The sequence below is a fragment of the Acromyrmex echinatior genome, chromosome 16, assembly GCF_024713525.1.
Source record: "Acromyrmex echinatior isolate Ae372 chromosome 16, ASM2471352v2, whole genome shotgun sequence".
In the NCBI taxonomy this organism is placed as follows: Eukaryota; Metazoa; Arthropoda; class Insecta; order Hymenoptera; family Formicidae; genus Acromyrmex; species Acromyrmex echinatior.
Genome location: NC_141867.1, coordinates 7,107,269 through 7,122,232, shown reverse-complemented (window position 1 = coordinate 7,122,232; position 14,964 = coordinate 7,107,269). Strand labels below are relative to the sequence as shown.

At 33.8% G+C, this 14,964-nt stretch overlaps 3 protein-coding genes and 1 long non-coding RNA gene across 6 annotated transcripts; 1 reads left to right on the top strand and 3 right to left on the bottom strand.

Moving 5' to 3' along the window:
- Positions 1-43: 43 nt before the first annotated feature.
- LOC105148982 (Dihydrouridine synthase 4) lies at positions 44-2,874 on the bottom strand. The gene is made up of 3 exons (XM_011061084.2): positions 2,493-2,874; positions 2,224-2,421; positions 44-1,185 (listed from the first exon to the last, which is right to left on the bottom strand). Exons 1-3 carry the CDS (start codon positions 2,567-2,569, stop codon positions 411-413), a joined length of 1,050 nt encoding a protein of 349 aa, XP_011059386.1. The 5' UTR covers positions 2,570-2,874; the 3' UTR covers positions 44-410.
- A 522-nt stretch (positions 2,875-3,396) lies between these two features.
- On the top strand, positions 3,397-9,181 carry RpII140 (RNA polymerase II subunit RpII140). Its single transcript, XM_011061086.2, has 7 exons — positions 3,397-3,595; positions 4,721-6,656; positions 7,015-7,237; positions 7,330-7,791; positions 7,886-8,228; positions 8,292-8,550; positions 8,644-9,181. Exons 1-7 carry the CDS (start codon positions 3,568-3,570, stop codon positions 8,927-8,929), a joined length of 3,537 nt encoding a protein of 1,178 aa, XP_011059388.1. The 5' UTR covers positions 3,397-3,567; the 3' UTR covers positions 8,930-9,181.
- On the bottom strand, positions 8,931-11,481 carry LOC105149016 (E3 ubiquitin-protein ligase TM129). 3 transcript variants are annotated; one of them, XM_087414545.1, is made up of 7 exons: positions 11,079-11,481; positions 10,744-11,001; positions 10,408-10,657; positions 10,119-10,308; positions 9,869-10,063; positions 9,623-9,768; positions 8,931-9,522 (listed from the first exon to the last, which is right to left on the bottom strand). In XM_087414545.1, the coding sequence occupies exons 2-7, from the start codon at positions 10,943-10,945 to the stop codon at positions 9,399-9,401; spliced, it is 1,107 nt and encodes a 368-aa protein (XP_087270671.1). In that variant the 5' UTR covers positions 10,946-11,001; positions 11,079-11,481; the 3' UTR covers positions 8,931-9,398. The 3 variants fall into 3 exon arrangements, with proteins under 3 accessions (XP_087270671.1, XP_087270670.1, XP_087270672.1); XM_087414544.1 differs by having other exon boundaries at positions 11,115-11,481; XM_087414546.1 differs by having other exon boundaries at positions 10,140-10,308; positions 11,115-11,481.
- A 2,215-nt stretch (positions 11,482-13,696) lies between these two features.
- LOC147907099 (uncharacterized) lies at positions 13,697-14,547 on the bottom strand. The gene is made up of 2 exons (XR_015547738.1): positions 14,427-14,547; positions 13,697-14,339 (listed from the first exon to the last, which is right to left on the bottom strand). It is a non-coding gene; the product is annotated as an uncharacterized LOC147907099 (long non-coding RNA).
- Between the last annotated feature and the right edge of the window lie 417 nt (positions 14,548-14,964).

Sequence of the window (14,964 nt, the reverse complement as noted above, 5' to 3'; positions counted from 1 at the left end):
CCACCTATGTAAATTTGAGGAACTAAATAATAACATGGCGACGTAGAGCGGAATTTACAAAAGTTTATTTCACAAGCGTAAACCATGTGCGAAACTTTATATGGCCGAAGGCGGTATTCCTAGTTTATTCTTACTTTAAGATCGTCGTAAGTAATGTCTTAAGATGTTACTGGATAGTATAGCCCGTTCTTATTTCAAGATTGTCTTAAGCAATGCTTAAGATGTCAATATAATCTTCTGATTGGGTTGTGACATCTTAAGAATATATTTAAAACAATCTTAAATATAAGAACCAATTATAAATACTGGGCCCTGATATTAATTCATGACATCTTAAGACTGTATGTAAGACTGTTTTAAATATAAAATCCAATGAATATCAGCTTGAGAACGTTTCCTTGAACTTTCCTTTATGAATCCATATTAAAAATACATCCTAGAAAATCAGTAGAATCATCCTCCCAACAATTAATATATTTTTCTTTACATGTTACATGCGAGGTACTAAAATTACACCTAGTCAATTCTGTTAAATTAGATGCGTTTGGTTTTATGTTGTAATAATTCTCTAGAAACTCCAGAACAGATGATTTATTTTGTAAACTATTAAATAACACTCGATCTTTCCTCGGCAAGATCTTTTCCAACATAAATACCAGATGATGTTGGAAACATTGAAATTCAGTTGACATGGTCGATGTAATGTCCAGCCAATCTTGAACGCAAACGAGTGGAGTGACAGGATATCCCGAAAATAACGCCGGATTAGTTAAAATACCCCTAGCAGACATTACCCCCTCACATCTGGATTCTTTGAATAAAAATTCTGCATTTTCTAAGCTTTTTACATCACCGTTTGCTATGAGGGGCAACTGTACATAATCTCTGAGAAGTTTAAGGTTATTCAAATCAATTGGTTCATTACGCATCTCAGGTGTCCTTGCGTGAATTGTTAAGAACGAGGCACCAGCCTTTTCCAAAGTTTGGCACAATGTTATCGTCTTACGTATATCTTTCAACAGTCGTATCTTTGCAGAAACAGTGAACGGTTTTGGAATACGATTTCTAACTTGATACACCAAATCCTTAACGAGCTCTGGTTTTTTTAATAAATCAGCTCCATAACCTTCTTGCATGGCCCAACGCTGTGGGCAGCCACAGTTTAGATCTACACCATTGCAATATCTGTTAATTAGAAGAATACAAAAATATGTAAGAAAAACAAGAACTATACCATCAAAATCACAGATGTATATAAACTAGAGATGTAAAAATACTGTCAAATTCAATTTTACAATTACTTATGGTAAAATTGCAGTAAAATTTATTGATAATTTTGGCTATATTTATTGTCTTTATAGTGTTATGTATTGTACAAATAGGTTGTATTTCTACTTATGTATAAAATAAAATAACATTCTTCTATTCTTAATAGAAATCGTTGATTGAATAACAGGGCTATTGATGAAATCTAAACATATAATTTAATTGTAATAAAACATGTCTGTATGATACATAGACTCATGCTTAAATGTATGGCTACTTGTCGCACTAATGCTATTGATTGCGATGTCGTAAATGGGTGTATATCAATTATCTACATCACTAATTAGTTAAATTAATTAAAAATAATATAGTCTCATTGATGAAGCAGTGAAAAATTATTAGGAACAGGCCATGTGAGTAGTGTGTACAAATGCGCCACTCTCGTAAATCGTCCCTGATTTGTCATCCCTGTCTTAAACGTTGTCGGTTGTTGGTTGTTTAATTATTACTTCAATAGTATCAACATGAAAATTTTAGTTAACAAAGCATTTTTAACTTTTCCGATGAAAACAAAAATTGGAGCATAAATTGGATATAATGGGAGAGTAACAAAAGTGTAAACAAAATTTCTAGAAGGCGAAAATTGAAACATCAAAATGTTAAAAAAGCGTAAATACTTCTTTTACATTTCATTGTTCCAATTTTCGCCTTCTAGAAGTTTTGTTCACGTTTCTGTTACTCTTCCATTACATCTGATTTATGCTCCGATTTTTATTTTCATAAGAGTTAATGACTAAATGCTCTTATTTCAGATTATTTTATTTTCTTAATTTTTTAAAATTATTATTTTATCAGCCTTAAAAAATTACTGAGTAATTTACCATAATTTATCAGATAAGTTATTGTCAAATTGGATCATTTTCATCTCTAATATAAACTAATTCATAATAAACTTACGGTGCAACCATTACTGAAGCACTAACAAAATCGTTTACAGTCTTAGCTGCAAATTGAACAATTAGTGGCTCATCTCCTTCGTGCGTGGTAAATTCATTATCCCTAGCTTTTGAAGATTGTACAAATGAATCTGCTAAAATCATGGGTGTAAAGCATATGTCACATCCATATCGTCTCACAAGTGTTCTGAATTGTAGCCTAATAAAAAGCAAGAAGTCAATATAACACAAGTGCAACTTAAAAATTTTAGAATATTGTTTTCTATTTACTTGCTGTATCTGACCATCGGGGCACATATTTTTATCATTCTTGGCTCTTTTAATGTTACCATTACGTCGGTAGTCATAATAATAATATTTTCAATAACCACTTAGATTAACAAATAACAGATTTATGCAATTAAATGTAAAGACCAGATAAGAGCACAATTTTCGGTAAAAATTAAGAGTATCCCAGTCACCATAAATTGTGACAAAAATACATTTAATTGATGTATTTTCCAATAAAATAAAGATTTGACAAGAAAAAAGCGTCGTTCTGCATCGTAAACTGAGATTATATTAATCATTAAGATTAAAGTTTGATTATTCAGGTTAGGTTAATCTGTCACAGCCTATCACAAATACAGTTTACCATGCCGACTTTTTTCTTGTTATTATCGTACCTCATACACTACCGCCAGTACATCCATTTTTAACTTGAGAACTACATGACTATATACAATACATTTTCTGACACTATCGATAAAATCGTATAGTCGAAAGTAGATGTGGTTCGTTTCTGTACTAAATCCTTAGGATAGAAGCATGCCGACTATCTATAGAAGGGATAATTTAATCAGGAAGGACAATTTAATGGATTCTTGAACGAAAAAATTTTAATTCCGTATCTCCTACATATGTAAAATAATTGTTGAATTTTAATAAACGAAATTGAAAATTCAAACAAGTTGAAAATTCAAATAAGTTAATTTAATGAATTTTGTCTTATAATAATATCTTATAAAATTACGAAGTTATATTCTTTATTTTTCAATCCACAAATTTTCAGTCCGTTGACGAGAAAATTCACTAAATTAGCATTTGGAGCTAAAATGGCGGTAGTTCGCAATACTTTATTCATCTAGTGACTTTATTGACGTCGCTGACGACGCTGCCATTGGCTATCATGCTGCATATTGCCCATCAGCGGTTAGACGGTTAGACTCAGCCAGTACTCGTCAGTAATTGTTGCATTTTGGTTGAATGTTGCATTATTTGTCTTTAATTTCCGCAAAGAACTTACAAAAAAAGGTTGCGAATAACTTGGACTACATTCCGAAATCGTACATTTTACAATTTAAATATGAGTAATATTTTCGGTCTTGAAGACGGTAAGTATTGAGGCAATAGAATTAAATTAAGGTTATGGGACACAAATCTTGTTAACTTTCTCATGTAGGAGAAATACAGCTTTGAAATCGGGACTGTTTGCGTCGCTTGTACTTTTTGTATTTAGAATCTTCATTTTCTATTTTCAACACTTGAACATATATATTTATTTTGTTTAAATACAAAAGTTTTAGAGGATTTTAGGCAATGCGAACAAATCTATTTTCTATAATTTCTTGACTTTCCATCTTATGATATTCCCGATATCTTAAATTAATTTTAAATTACTTTTATTTAAAACACAGTATTTGCAATACAAGCATATTTTGTATTTTTTATTTTAGTGGAACACATGAAAGTACTTTATATTTAAAATTGAAAGATTGAAAGTTTTTTGTGTTTTATAATAATATGATTGATTATCAATCTTTAGTATTTGAAATACAAAATATAAAATACTTTTTACATACTTCCACAAAATACCAAATATTTTTATGTGTATTGCTGAAATACAAAATACAAAATATCATTGTCTTACAAACATTGTTTTTTTTTAATAAAAATATTTCAAATATATGTCCACAGTTCTGACAAGTACAAGAAAAATAATACAAGAAAGAAGCTGAAGCTTATTCTACAATGCTTTTTGTTTCCTGTTTCTTGCTTTTTACTGTTTTTTTATAAACAAGATTTTATTAAAATAATTATAATAATATAATAATATTGTCTTCAATTTTTAAAGAAATCAAATCACAGTTATTATTAGGATCAAAGTTTGTACTCAAATTGTCTTAAGTTTAATCAACGAGTTAATAATTAAAATCGAACAGTTGTTTTTTCAACACTCACCAGCGCGTTACAACTTGTACAGTTTCGATTTACCCACCGAAATTTTCTCTTAATTTTGACTGAAACTGAAACATTGTATCAAAATTGACCGAAACTGAAATTTCGGTTGGACTCTAATTATGACTGCTTACTGAGCATTTAATGAACTTTTGTACCTATTTGATCTATTTTTCTAGATCTGACAGAATGTGCTTTGCTTACAAAATTTATTACTTTTTATTACTATTTATTACTTATTAAAAAGAAAAATGTATAAAAAGCCTTTTTATCTATCCTAGATCAATATGATGAGGAAGATAAAGAAGAAATCTCATCAAAACTTTGGCAAGAAGCCTGCTGGATCCTCATCAACGCATACTTTGACGAAAAAGGACTTGTACGACAACAACTGGATAGTTTCGATGAATTTATTGAAATGTCCGTTCAGCGTATTGTGGAGGATTCACCACAAATTGAACTACAGGCGGAGGCGCAGCACACCACAGGCGAGATAGAAAAGCCTGTGAAGCATTTGTTGAAATTTGAGCAAATTTACCTGTCGAAGCCAACTCATTGGGAAAAAGATGGTGCACCATCTCCTATGATGCCCAATGAAGCTAGATTGAGAAATTTAACATATTCTGCGCCATTGTATGTGGATATCACTAAGACGATCGAGAAAGATGGTGAAGACCCAGTTGAGACGCAACATCAAAAAACATTTATAGGCAAAATTCCGATTATGTTGAGATCAAAGTATTGTTTACTCGCCGGCTTATCTGATCGTGATTTGACGGAATTGAACGAATGCCCGTTGGATCCTGGCGGATATTTTATTATTAATGGTTCGGAGAAAGTCCTTATAGCTCAGGAAAAAATGGCGACGAACACCGTCTATGTATTCAGCATGAAAGACGGTAAGTATGCTTACAAGGCGGAAATACGCTCATGCTTGGAACACAGCTCCCGTCCAACTTCGACTCTATGGATCAATATGATGGCCAAGAGCGGTGCCAGTATTAAAAAATCTGCTATAGGCCAACGCATTATCGCCATTATTCCTTACATTAAGCAGGAAATCCCCATAATGGTGGTTTTTCGAGCACTCGGATTTGTGGCTGATCGCGATATCCTCGAACATATTATTTACGATTTCGACGACCCTGAGATGATGGAAATGGTGAAGCCCTCCTTAGATGAAGCTTTCGTCATACAGGAACAGAACGTTGCTTTGAATTTTATCGGTACTAGAGGCGCTAAGCCAGGAGTAACAAAGGAGAAGCGAATTAAATACGCCCGAGAAATCTTACAAAAGGAAATGCTGCCTCACGTTGGCATAAGCGATTTCTGTGAAACCAAGAAGGCATATTTCCTTGGTTACATGGTCCATAGATTATTGTCGGCATCTCTAGGACGAAGGGAATTGGACGATCGCGATCATTACGGTAATAAGAGATTGGACTTGGCTGGGCCTCTGTTAGCATTTTTATTCCGAGGTTTGTTCAAGAATCTAATGAAGGAGGTACGTCTGTACGCACAGAAGTTCATAGATCGAGGGAAAGACTTTAATCTCGAGCTGGCCATCAAGACAAAAATTATAACGGACGGTCTGAGATACTCGCTTGCCACTGGTAACTGGGGCGACCAGAAGAAGGCACATCAGGCAAGAGCAGGTGTGTCACAGGTATTGAATAGGTTGACTTTCGCGTCGACACTGTCGCATCTAAGACGAGTGAATTCGCCTATTGGAAGAGATGGTAAACTTGCCAAACCACGTCAATTGCACAATACGTTATGGGGTATGCTTTGCCCTGCGGAGACTCCTGAAGGTGCCGCTGTAGGATTAGTGAAAAATCTAGCCCTGATGGCGTATATAAGTGTTGGATCGCAGCCATCTCCTATTCTGGAATTCTTGGAGGAATGGTCCATGGAGAATCTGGAAGAGATAGCACCGAGCGCAATCGCCGATGCTACAAAGATATTCGTGAACGGATGTTGGGTCGGCATCCACCGAGATCCAGATCAATTGATGGCCACTTTACGCAAATTGAGAAGACAGATGGATATTATCGTGTCGGAAGTATCAATGGTTCGCGACATTAGAGACCGTGAGATAAGGATATACACGGACGCTGGTAGGATCAGCAGACCTTTGCTCATAGTGGAAGGTCAAAATTTATTACTGCAGACAAGACATATTAATATGTTGAAGGAAAGAGATTACAACAATGATGGGTAAGCGCTCAATCTTCTTTTAAGTCGTTCATAAAAAAATTAATAACGCAAGATGTCTGTTTAATTATTTGTAAGAAATCTCTAATATATGCAAAACGGCAGCTTTTAAAGCGAGTAAGATAATTGAATATTTTTTCTGTAAACATGATATATATTGCAGACACATCTTGGTACAATTAATTATTATCATAATTAGAAAAAAATACAATATAAATGTAAAATCAAAATATTACAATATATAAAGTACAACATATCTTAAAAAAATTATTCAAGTTATTAAAAATTCTGTCTCAAGTATTGATTGATAATCTAAGTCATCTGCTTTTATAAATGTTACGACGATTGTATAATGTTACAGGTGGCAAGAATTGGTAGGTAGCGGAGTAGTGGAATATATAGATACCCTGGAGGAAGAAACTGTTATGATAGCTATGTCACCTGATGATCTCAGACAAGAGAAAGAGTACGCATATTGTACGACGTATACGCACTGCGAGATTCATCCAGCGATGATTTTGGGTGTGTGTGCTTCCATTATACCGTTCCCCGATCATAATCAGAGTCCTAGGAACACTTATCAGGTATTAACAGCAAATTTTAGTCGCTGCATTTTCTTAGAAAAACGTTTATGCTTTTTTACGAGATACAATACATAGAAACTGTTATTTTTTAGAGCGCTATGGGTAAACAAGCTATGGGTGTATACATTACAAACTTTCACGTGCGCATGGACACTTTGGCTCATGTACTGTATTATCCTCATAAACCATTGGTTACAACAAGATCTATGGAATATCTTAGATTTCGCGAATTACCGGCCGGTATTAACAGCATTGTTGCAATCCTGTGTTACACGGGATACAATCAAGAGGACAGCGTTATCCTGAATGCGAGTGCCGTTGAGAGGGGTTTCTTCAGATCAGTGTTTTATCGTTCTTATAAGGAATCCGAGTCAAAGAAGATTGGCGATCAGGAGGAACAATTCGAGAAACCCTCGCGCTTAACTTGTTCTGGAATGCGCAATGCTATATATGACAAATTGGACGATGACGGGATCATTGCGCCTGGAATTCGAGTATCTGGTGACGATGTAATCATAGGAAAAACGATAACCTTACCAGAAACGGATGACGAGGTAAAATGTTCTTTAATTATTCTTCAACAAGTAGACTTTATTAATGGAAGAAAAAGATAACAATAGCAATATTTTAATTCTTTTTATCTTTTAGCTGGACAGTACAACAAAACGTTTTACGAAACGTGATGCGTCGACTTTCTTGCGAAACAGTGAGACCGGTATTGTTGATCAGGTGATGTTGACGTTGAATAGCGAAGGATATAAATTCTGCAAGATCCGAGTGCGCAGTGTACGTATTCCGCAAATCGGCGACAAATTTGCGTCGCGTCACGGACAAAAGGGTACATGCGGAATTCAGTACAGACAAGAAGACATGCCTTTCTCTTCCGAAGGTCTTACACCCGACATTATTATCAATCCTCATGCTATCCCTTCTCGTATGACTATTGGTCACTTGATTGAATGCATTCAAGGGAAAGTTTCTGCCAATAAAGGTAATACGATAATTTACTGAAGTTTAAATAAAACAAATGCTTACAAATTTGATGTGTTCTTAGGAGAGATTGGTGACGCTACTCCGTTTAACGACGCTGTGAATGTGCAAAAGATTTCCACTCTTTTGCAAGAATATGGTTATCATTTGCGAGGAAATGAAGTAATGTATAACGGACATACAGGTCGTAAAATCAACGCGCAAGTCTTTTTAGGACCGACGTATTATCAACGTTTAAAGCATATGGTAGACGACAAGATCCATAGTAGAGCAAGAGGACCTGTGCAAATTTTAGTTAGACAACCTATGGAGGGACGAGCGAGGTAATTGTTATTCTTGTTACTTTAATTTGTCACACTATTTCACACACACACACACACACACACACGTATATACATGCTTGTATATTTATTTAGGGATGGTGGACTTCGTTTTGGAGAGATGGAACGAGATTGCCAAATTTCTCATGGCGCAGCGCAATTTCTACGAGAACGTTTGTTCGAAGTATCGGATCCATATAGAATTCACATATGTAATTTCTGTGGTTTAATTGCTATAGCAAATTTGCGGAATAATACTTTCGAATGTAAAGGTTGTAAAAACAAGACGCAAATTGCGCAAATTAGACTACCGTATGCGGCGAAGTTACTTTTCCAGGAACTAATGGCAATGAATATCGCACCTAGACTCATGACACTTTGAATTTTCTGTAAATAATTTATTTTATGTAAAATATATATTATCAAGTTATCATTGTATATACAAAATTGCATACAGTGTTATACAATGAAACGTGAGACAAATCGGTAAATAACTTTTCATAAATTACTGCCTCAGCAGATATTTATTATTATAATTACTTAGTAATCTTTGTATGTATCTTTATAATATGTTAAACTTCATAATATTTGATGTTTATCAATTTTTTGTGATAATAAAGTAAATTGATTTTTATTTTACTAATTATTAATCTCACAAAAGTTGACTTATCCATTAATTTGTATGTAATGAGTGAACTTTTTATAAGATCAATATATGTCATTTTCATATAAAAAAAATATTCATCTAAATAGATTCATCTTGGATATTATTCTTTTAACAATTGTATTAAAATTGGTACAAATAAGAATTATATATCAAATAAGAACAGTTCAAAATAATTATTTTGATATTAATTGCTAGGATTTCTTACAAGACACACATCTAAAACACAGAATCGTGCTCTGCAGAGCGGACAGGTACATTTGGAGGACAGCCACGTTTCTGGTGCATTCTCGTCTTGTCTCGAGGCAAACCTGTTCAAGTAATAATAATAATAATTAAAAATATTATCTGAATATATAATTTAACTTAAAAATAATCAAGAATAATAACAGTAAAACAAAAGGTACCAACCATTTCGCCATACATTCTATACACCACATTGGACGGCAATAACACGTCGTGCAATCGTCAAGGTCTCTAGTATCGGCACTGCTGCATAATCTATTCAATTTTACATTCGACAACGCTTGCATACATCCAATACATTGATTTAACTCCTATATAAGTACAAATTAATAATTGAAGGCAAATAGATTAGAGAAAAAAAAACAAAATAATTGTTGATAATTGAGATGATGACAGTATGTTACTTGATACCTCGGCAGTATCGTAGAACGGGTTTTTATAGACCTCTTCTTTAAAAGTATCAATAAATCTATCAAGCAAGGTTCTATGGAACGTTATATTGTGCAGTATAGCAATCGGCCGTGAAATTTTATCCTGCAAATCCTTGAAATCCAACGCATTTAATCTTATGTCAAACTCCTGTGCCATAGCTCGCATAGGTTTTACCTAGAAAACAATACATGGATCACTGAGTACAACTGGAAGTGATTTATTGTTATACCTGTATATTGATAAACTGAACTTGATCTCTCGTTGTCGGCGACATGAAATGGACGTCGCTTTTATTCACGACTAAAGTCGCGTCACTTTGATGTGCCACTTGTAATTTATAAGGTGTGATTTTAATGATCCAATTGTCCGTCGCTACGACACGAGTTACGCTATTTGTGACAATAACAATTTTATCTATTCTAAAATAAAATTTTATTTTAGTATAAATACTAAGTGTACTTACAACATGTATGCGTGTGATTTAAATTCCTAAGTATAAGTTAGCTATTTGAATGAACCTTCGATATTCTGTATTAATATCCGAGGCAACAGCTGTCCATGGTGTATTATTATTATTATATATAGATAGATTTTGTGCTATTGGATGTGTGGCCCAATTATGTGCAGACCATTCAAGAACCTTATTCAGGATGTAAAGCGGAGCAATGATGACACAAAGAACAATCAATGGCCCAAGGTAATTTCCATCGACTAACAACAGTTTTCCAGGATCTATGTGGTTGAAGAAAAACAATCCTAGAACATAGCCTGTAAAAAAATCATATACTGTAAATGTTTGTAAAAGTGATAAAAGTAGATAACTGGATATAATTAGAGAAAAATGTGTCTATTACCTAGAGGCAATGCAGAGTGTAGAAGTAACGTGGCTACACTCCTCCTGATGTGATACTGTATGAAAAATTCATTTTCACTGCCAAGCCAATTCGCAAAGACATCTTTAACGGTTAATCCCGCTGAGACAAATTCTGTAGGTGGATAGATGATACATCCGGACATCAGAAAATAAAATAAAGTATAAAAGAGTAGAGCTGACATTTTTTCATTTAAAAAAAGAGATTCCCGTTTGTTTGCAGTGTAATAGAAATAGCGATCTACAATAATTTCGTAAGTTACTTTAGTCCACTTAGCTGTTTCATGTCAAAATATAATAATGCTTGTGACAGATTACATTCAGTATAATTATAAGTTCCTTCTTATAACATACTTGTAGCCCAGAAACTGTTACAGATCACAAAACTAACTTATCCCGAGATCTAACTTAAGTCGCAATGCAATTTCAACTTTGATGTTGACAGTGGATGTATTTGTTTATTTATTGAAACTTCATCAATCATAGATCCATCAAGATTCATATAGGTTAGACGAGTTAAACCGAACTTATAGGCCCGTATTCAGAAGGCGCGTTTCTTGATAAAAGTGCACTTTTATCTCTAAAATTCTATAGTATGCGTGACGTAAATTATAGCATGTTAGCGCGCTACATCTATAATTTATTATGCTTTTAAGCGTTTTTTAATTGGCCAGTTTGTAAAATTCTTTCTCCTAATTAGTCCATCAAATGCTTCAAAGCATTTATAGCAAAACTTTGATCACAGCCTAATGCCTGTATTCATAATCATATTTGTACTTAAGGCTTCCTTAAGCTTATCTTTAAATGTAACTCAGTAACCAATGAAATAATTCGTAGAGTATCTGAAGATAAATTTAAGAAAGCCTTAAATATTGTATAAAACCTGGGGATCGATTCTGTATCTTGAAAATACGAGGTGAAAATTACAAAATTGAGCGAATTTAGTAGAATACTAATAATTTCATTGGTCAACATCTAGTAAATTGCTCACTTTTGTAATTTTCACCGCTTTTTCGACACTACGATACGACCAATATAGAATGGCCTTAAGACTGTCTTAAGTACAATCCTAAGATTTCATAAACCAATCAGAGAGCCGCATTAGCTTCTTAAGACATTACAGACGGTCTTAAAATAAGAACGGACTATGAATACCGCCCAGTGATTCTTTAATATAACTGCCTTTAATTCTTTGTTGACATTTGTTTAATACGAAAGTTCTACAATCTGTACTTATATAATTCAAATAGCACACTTTATTCGAGGGATGTTCTGATGAACGTTCTTAGAACATAAGGATATCCTCTGAATGTTCTTTGGAACGTCCCTTGGAGATCTGTGCTATTAAAAAATTCGAGACTACAAACTAGTAGATTACATATGAAGAAACAATGTTAAGTTCTTGGAATTAGACTTAGGGTGTGGTCGAGTTGCCACTACAAATGCTTTGAAGCATTTAATCGGAAAAAAGAATTTTACTATAATTGACTAATTAAAAAATGCTTCGAAGCATTCATAGTGGCAATTTTTGATCCGCATCCCTAAACGTCTAATTAAAACGCTATCGTATATTCTATAAATATTTATGTATATACGTACATTTTTTTTTATGTATTATGAATGAAGACGTGTCGATGTGTTGCATCTTGATGATTCCATCAGAGTTCAGGTTTCACATTAAGATCTTTCTCTCTTAAAAGCCTAAAAACTGATTGTTTTTTGAAAGTGGAGCGACTAAAACTAATACATACAGTTTAAGATTGAGATGAAACTTTTTATTTGTTTTAATAAGAAGTTTTGTTTTATAGATTTCAGAAATAAAATGACACTCCACTCTATCTCTTATTTTTTTTTACTTTTCTGCGTAAGAATAACATTGCGGAAAATTTACGGCAATCTCGACAATCCTATAATTAAAATATTTTAATATTTTTAATCAATATATTCTACATCGGTAATAAAGTACTAAAGTAACATTTGGATCAAAATATTGAAATTTAATAAAATGATTGTAAAACAAAAACATGTTTTCATTTTCAGAATTTTTTAATACTCTTTAAAAAAAAGGTCAAAGGATTGAAACAGATTGTGGTTTGTAAACTGGATAGAAGTATCCATAATAATTATGCAAAATTTCGATCGATAAAGCTTTTTTCAGGAGGTTTTTTCCGCGATTTTATAAACATGGTTTGAGGAAAACGGCTTTAAAGTTTTAAATTAATTTTCTAATATGCATACAACAATTATATAAAATATATATTATGCAGTGTAAAACGGCTTACAAAGTAAATAAAGCAAAAGTTATTTCGGTTCCTTCAACTAATCCTAAGAATCCTAACACAATTATAGATTACAAACCGGTTTTATGAAATGAGCGCAAACTTGGCTGTTAGCCCTCCGCTACTTAGGATATATCCACACAAACTTGCATAGCCACATAAACGTTTGCATAAAGAAAATTACCAATCACATTTTACGTACATCTTTATAGGAGAAATGCGATTGAATAATTTTCTTTATGCATATGTTTATGCTTGCTATGCAAGTTGTATGGATATAGTCTTATTTTTATCAAAATCTTTAGAACTTAATTCTATACATATATATTAGAGTGCATATATATTAGACTTTTGCCTATTAACACTAATTTAATAAAATTTTGAACAAATAAATGAAATTACTATTATAAGTGTCATGTTAAATGTACCAATATTATGTATTATATTTGTTATTGACATACTAATTTATCACTTATTCGATCTTACCTATAGCACAGAATTTACAGCAATATCGCTGCAAAATCTCTATAATGTTGCTGCAATATTACTGAAACTTTGTGCTATATATGCCCTTCTTTTTGTTTACGTGTTATCTGAACTATTCTAAACTGTATCATCGATCGAAATTACACACACTAAAAACGATTCTACATAATGTGGTTTTAAAAATATATATTTAAAAATATCTGAAATGTTATAAGACAATCGAGTGAGCGTAAAAATGTTTGATAATTCCTCAAGATGTCTTCAAAATTTTTAGTAATTTCCAAATATATATATATCCATCATAAAGTTCTCTGAACAAAACCTAGAACCTTGATTCACCGAGTATCAGCCCATTATTCGGTCGAGAGGCGTTCAAAAGCGAAACATAGAAGAGGCGTGAGCAGCAACGTGGTGCCTTCAAAAGCGAGAAAATTCAGTGAAAGAGTCACTTGTCCAGTGACAGTGCTTTTGAGGTCAGTAGACCGCTTAGGTATAACTTGCGTGCGCGTGCGCATGGCGGGTCTCGTCGTAAACCTTAAATCGCTATTTATGACCATCCCAGCGTATATCTTTTTGTATAGAGATGCTTGTTCAGTGGCGTAGGCTTTTTCTCTTTAATACAGAGCAAATATCACCGATCTCGTCGCCACCTGAATGCGCATCGCGCGATGATGATGATAAACGATGTCGTCTATGGGACTGCAAAACTATCCTGATGAGACTTCCCTTCCAAATCCCAGAAGTGCTCGAAAGGGGGGTTTTAAAGGAGGTTTTTTTTTCGCACGAGATATAAATTGGCAATGTTGAGACATTCCTGATGGATTTTCCAAATATTTGAAGATAACACATGTTGCTCTGAATGACGTACGCGATCTTGAGGTTCTCTCTGTTTCAGTATTACCTAAGTTGGCATCCAGACTACGTCATTGGCAGGGTCCCCGTGACACAGATCAGCGGCGGCAACTATAACGGTACCCACCGGTGTGACCTACTCAACGAAGTCTCGCTCTCTCGGTCCTTCCTCCTTCGTCCTCTCTTCGTTTCACGTCTTTCCTGTGGACTCTCCTTTCGTCCAGGGCCGAATATTCAGCTGGGCCTGAGTACAAAGCACTATTCGATAGTCATACGAAGATAGACGGAGCTCGAAGGGCAATTCTGCAATCGCAAATTTTTCTATTTTTGATCGAGAAAAGATTCTTCGTTTCTTTCATAAAAAATATAAAAAACAGAAGGTATACCTTTAGAGAGATTGCATTACCATAACAATGAAAACTAATCCCTTTTTTGATCGCAATTATTTAAGCAAGACCTCTCATTTTCAGGTCGCTTCTGCAAAATTAAAAGTCTTCGTCCAAACGATCGCAATCGCATTCTGTTCAACTGGAAATCTAATGAAGAGCCAGGACTTAGGTGAGATGAGACAGTTAGCCGCCACTGCC

Excerpts from the sequence above, each read along its gene's own strand:
- LOC105148982 (XM_011061084.2), bottom strand. The coding sequence starts at position 2,569 with ATGACTACCGACGTAATGGTAACATTAAAAGAGCCAAGAATGATAAAA. Across the intron at positions 2,422-2,492 it reads CCGATGGTCAGATACAGCAA|GCTACAATTCAGAACACTTG; the intron begins GTAAATAGAAAA and ends GCTTTTTATTAG. Across the intron at positions 1,186-2,223 it reads GCTTCAGTAATGGTTGCACC|ATATTGCAATGGTGTAGATC; the intron begins GTAAGTTTATTA and ends TCTAATTAACAG.
- RpII140 (XM_011061086.2), top strand. The coding sequence starts at position 3,568 with ATGAGTAATATTTTCGGTCTTGAAGACG. Across the intron at positions 7,238-7,329 it reads GTCCTAGGAACACTTATCAG|AGCGCTATGGGTAAACAAGC; the intron begins GTATTAACAGCA and ends GTTATTTTTTAG. Across the intron at positions 8,551-8,643 it reads CCTATGGAGGGACGAGCGAG|GGATGGTGGACTTCGTTTTG; the intron begins GTAATTGTTATT and ends ATATTTATTTAG.
- LOC105149016 (XM_087414545.1), bottom strand. The coding sequence starts at position 10,945 with ATGTCAGCTCTACTCTTTTATACTTTATTTTATTTTCTGATGTCCGGA. Across the intron at positions 10,309-10,407 it reads ATTAATACAGAATATCGAAG|AATAGATAAAATTGTTATTG; the intron begins GTTCATTCAAAT and ends ATTTTATTTTAG. Across the intron at positions 9,769-9,868 it reads CGTTCTACGATACTGCCGAG|GAGTTAAATCAATGTATTGG; the intron begins GTATCAAGTAAC and ends GTACTTATATAG.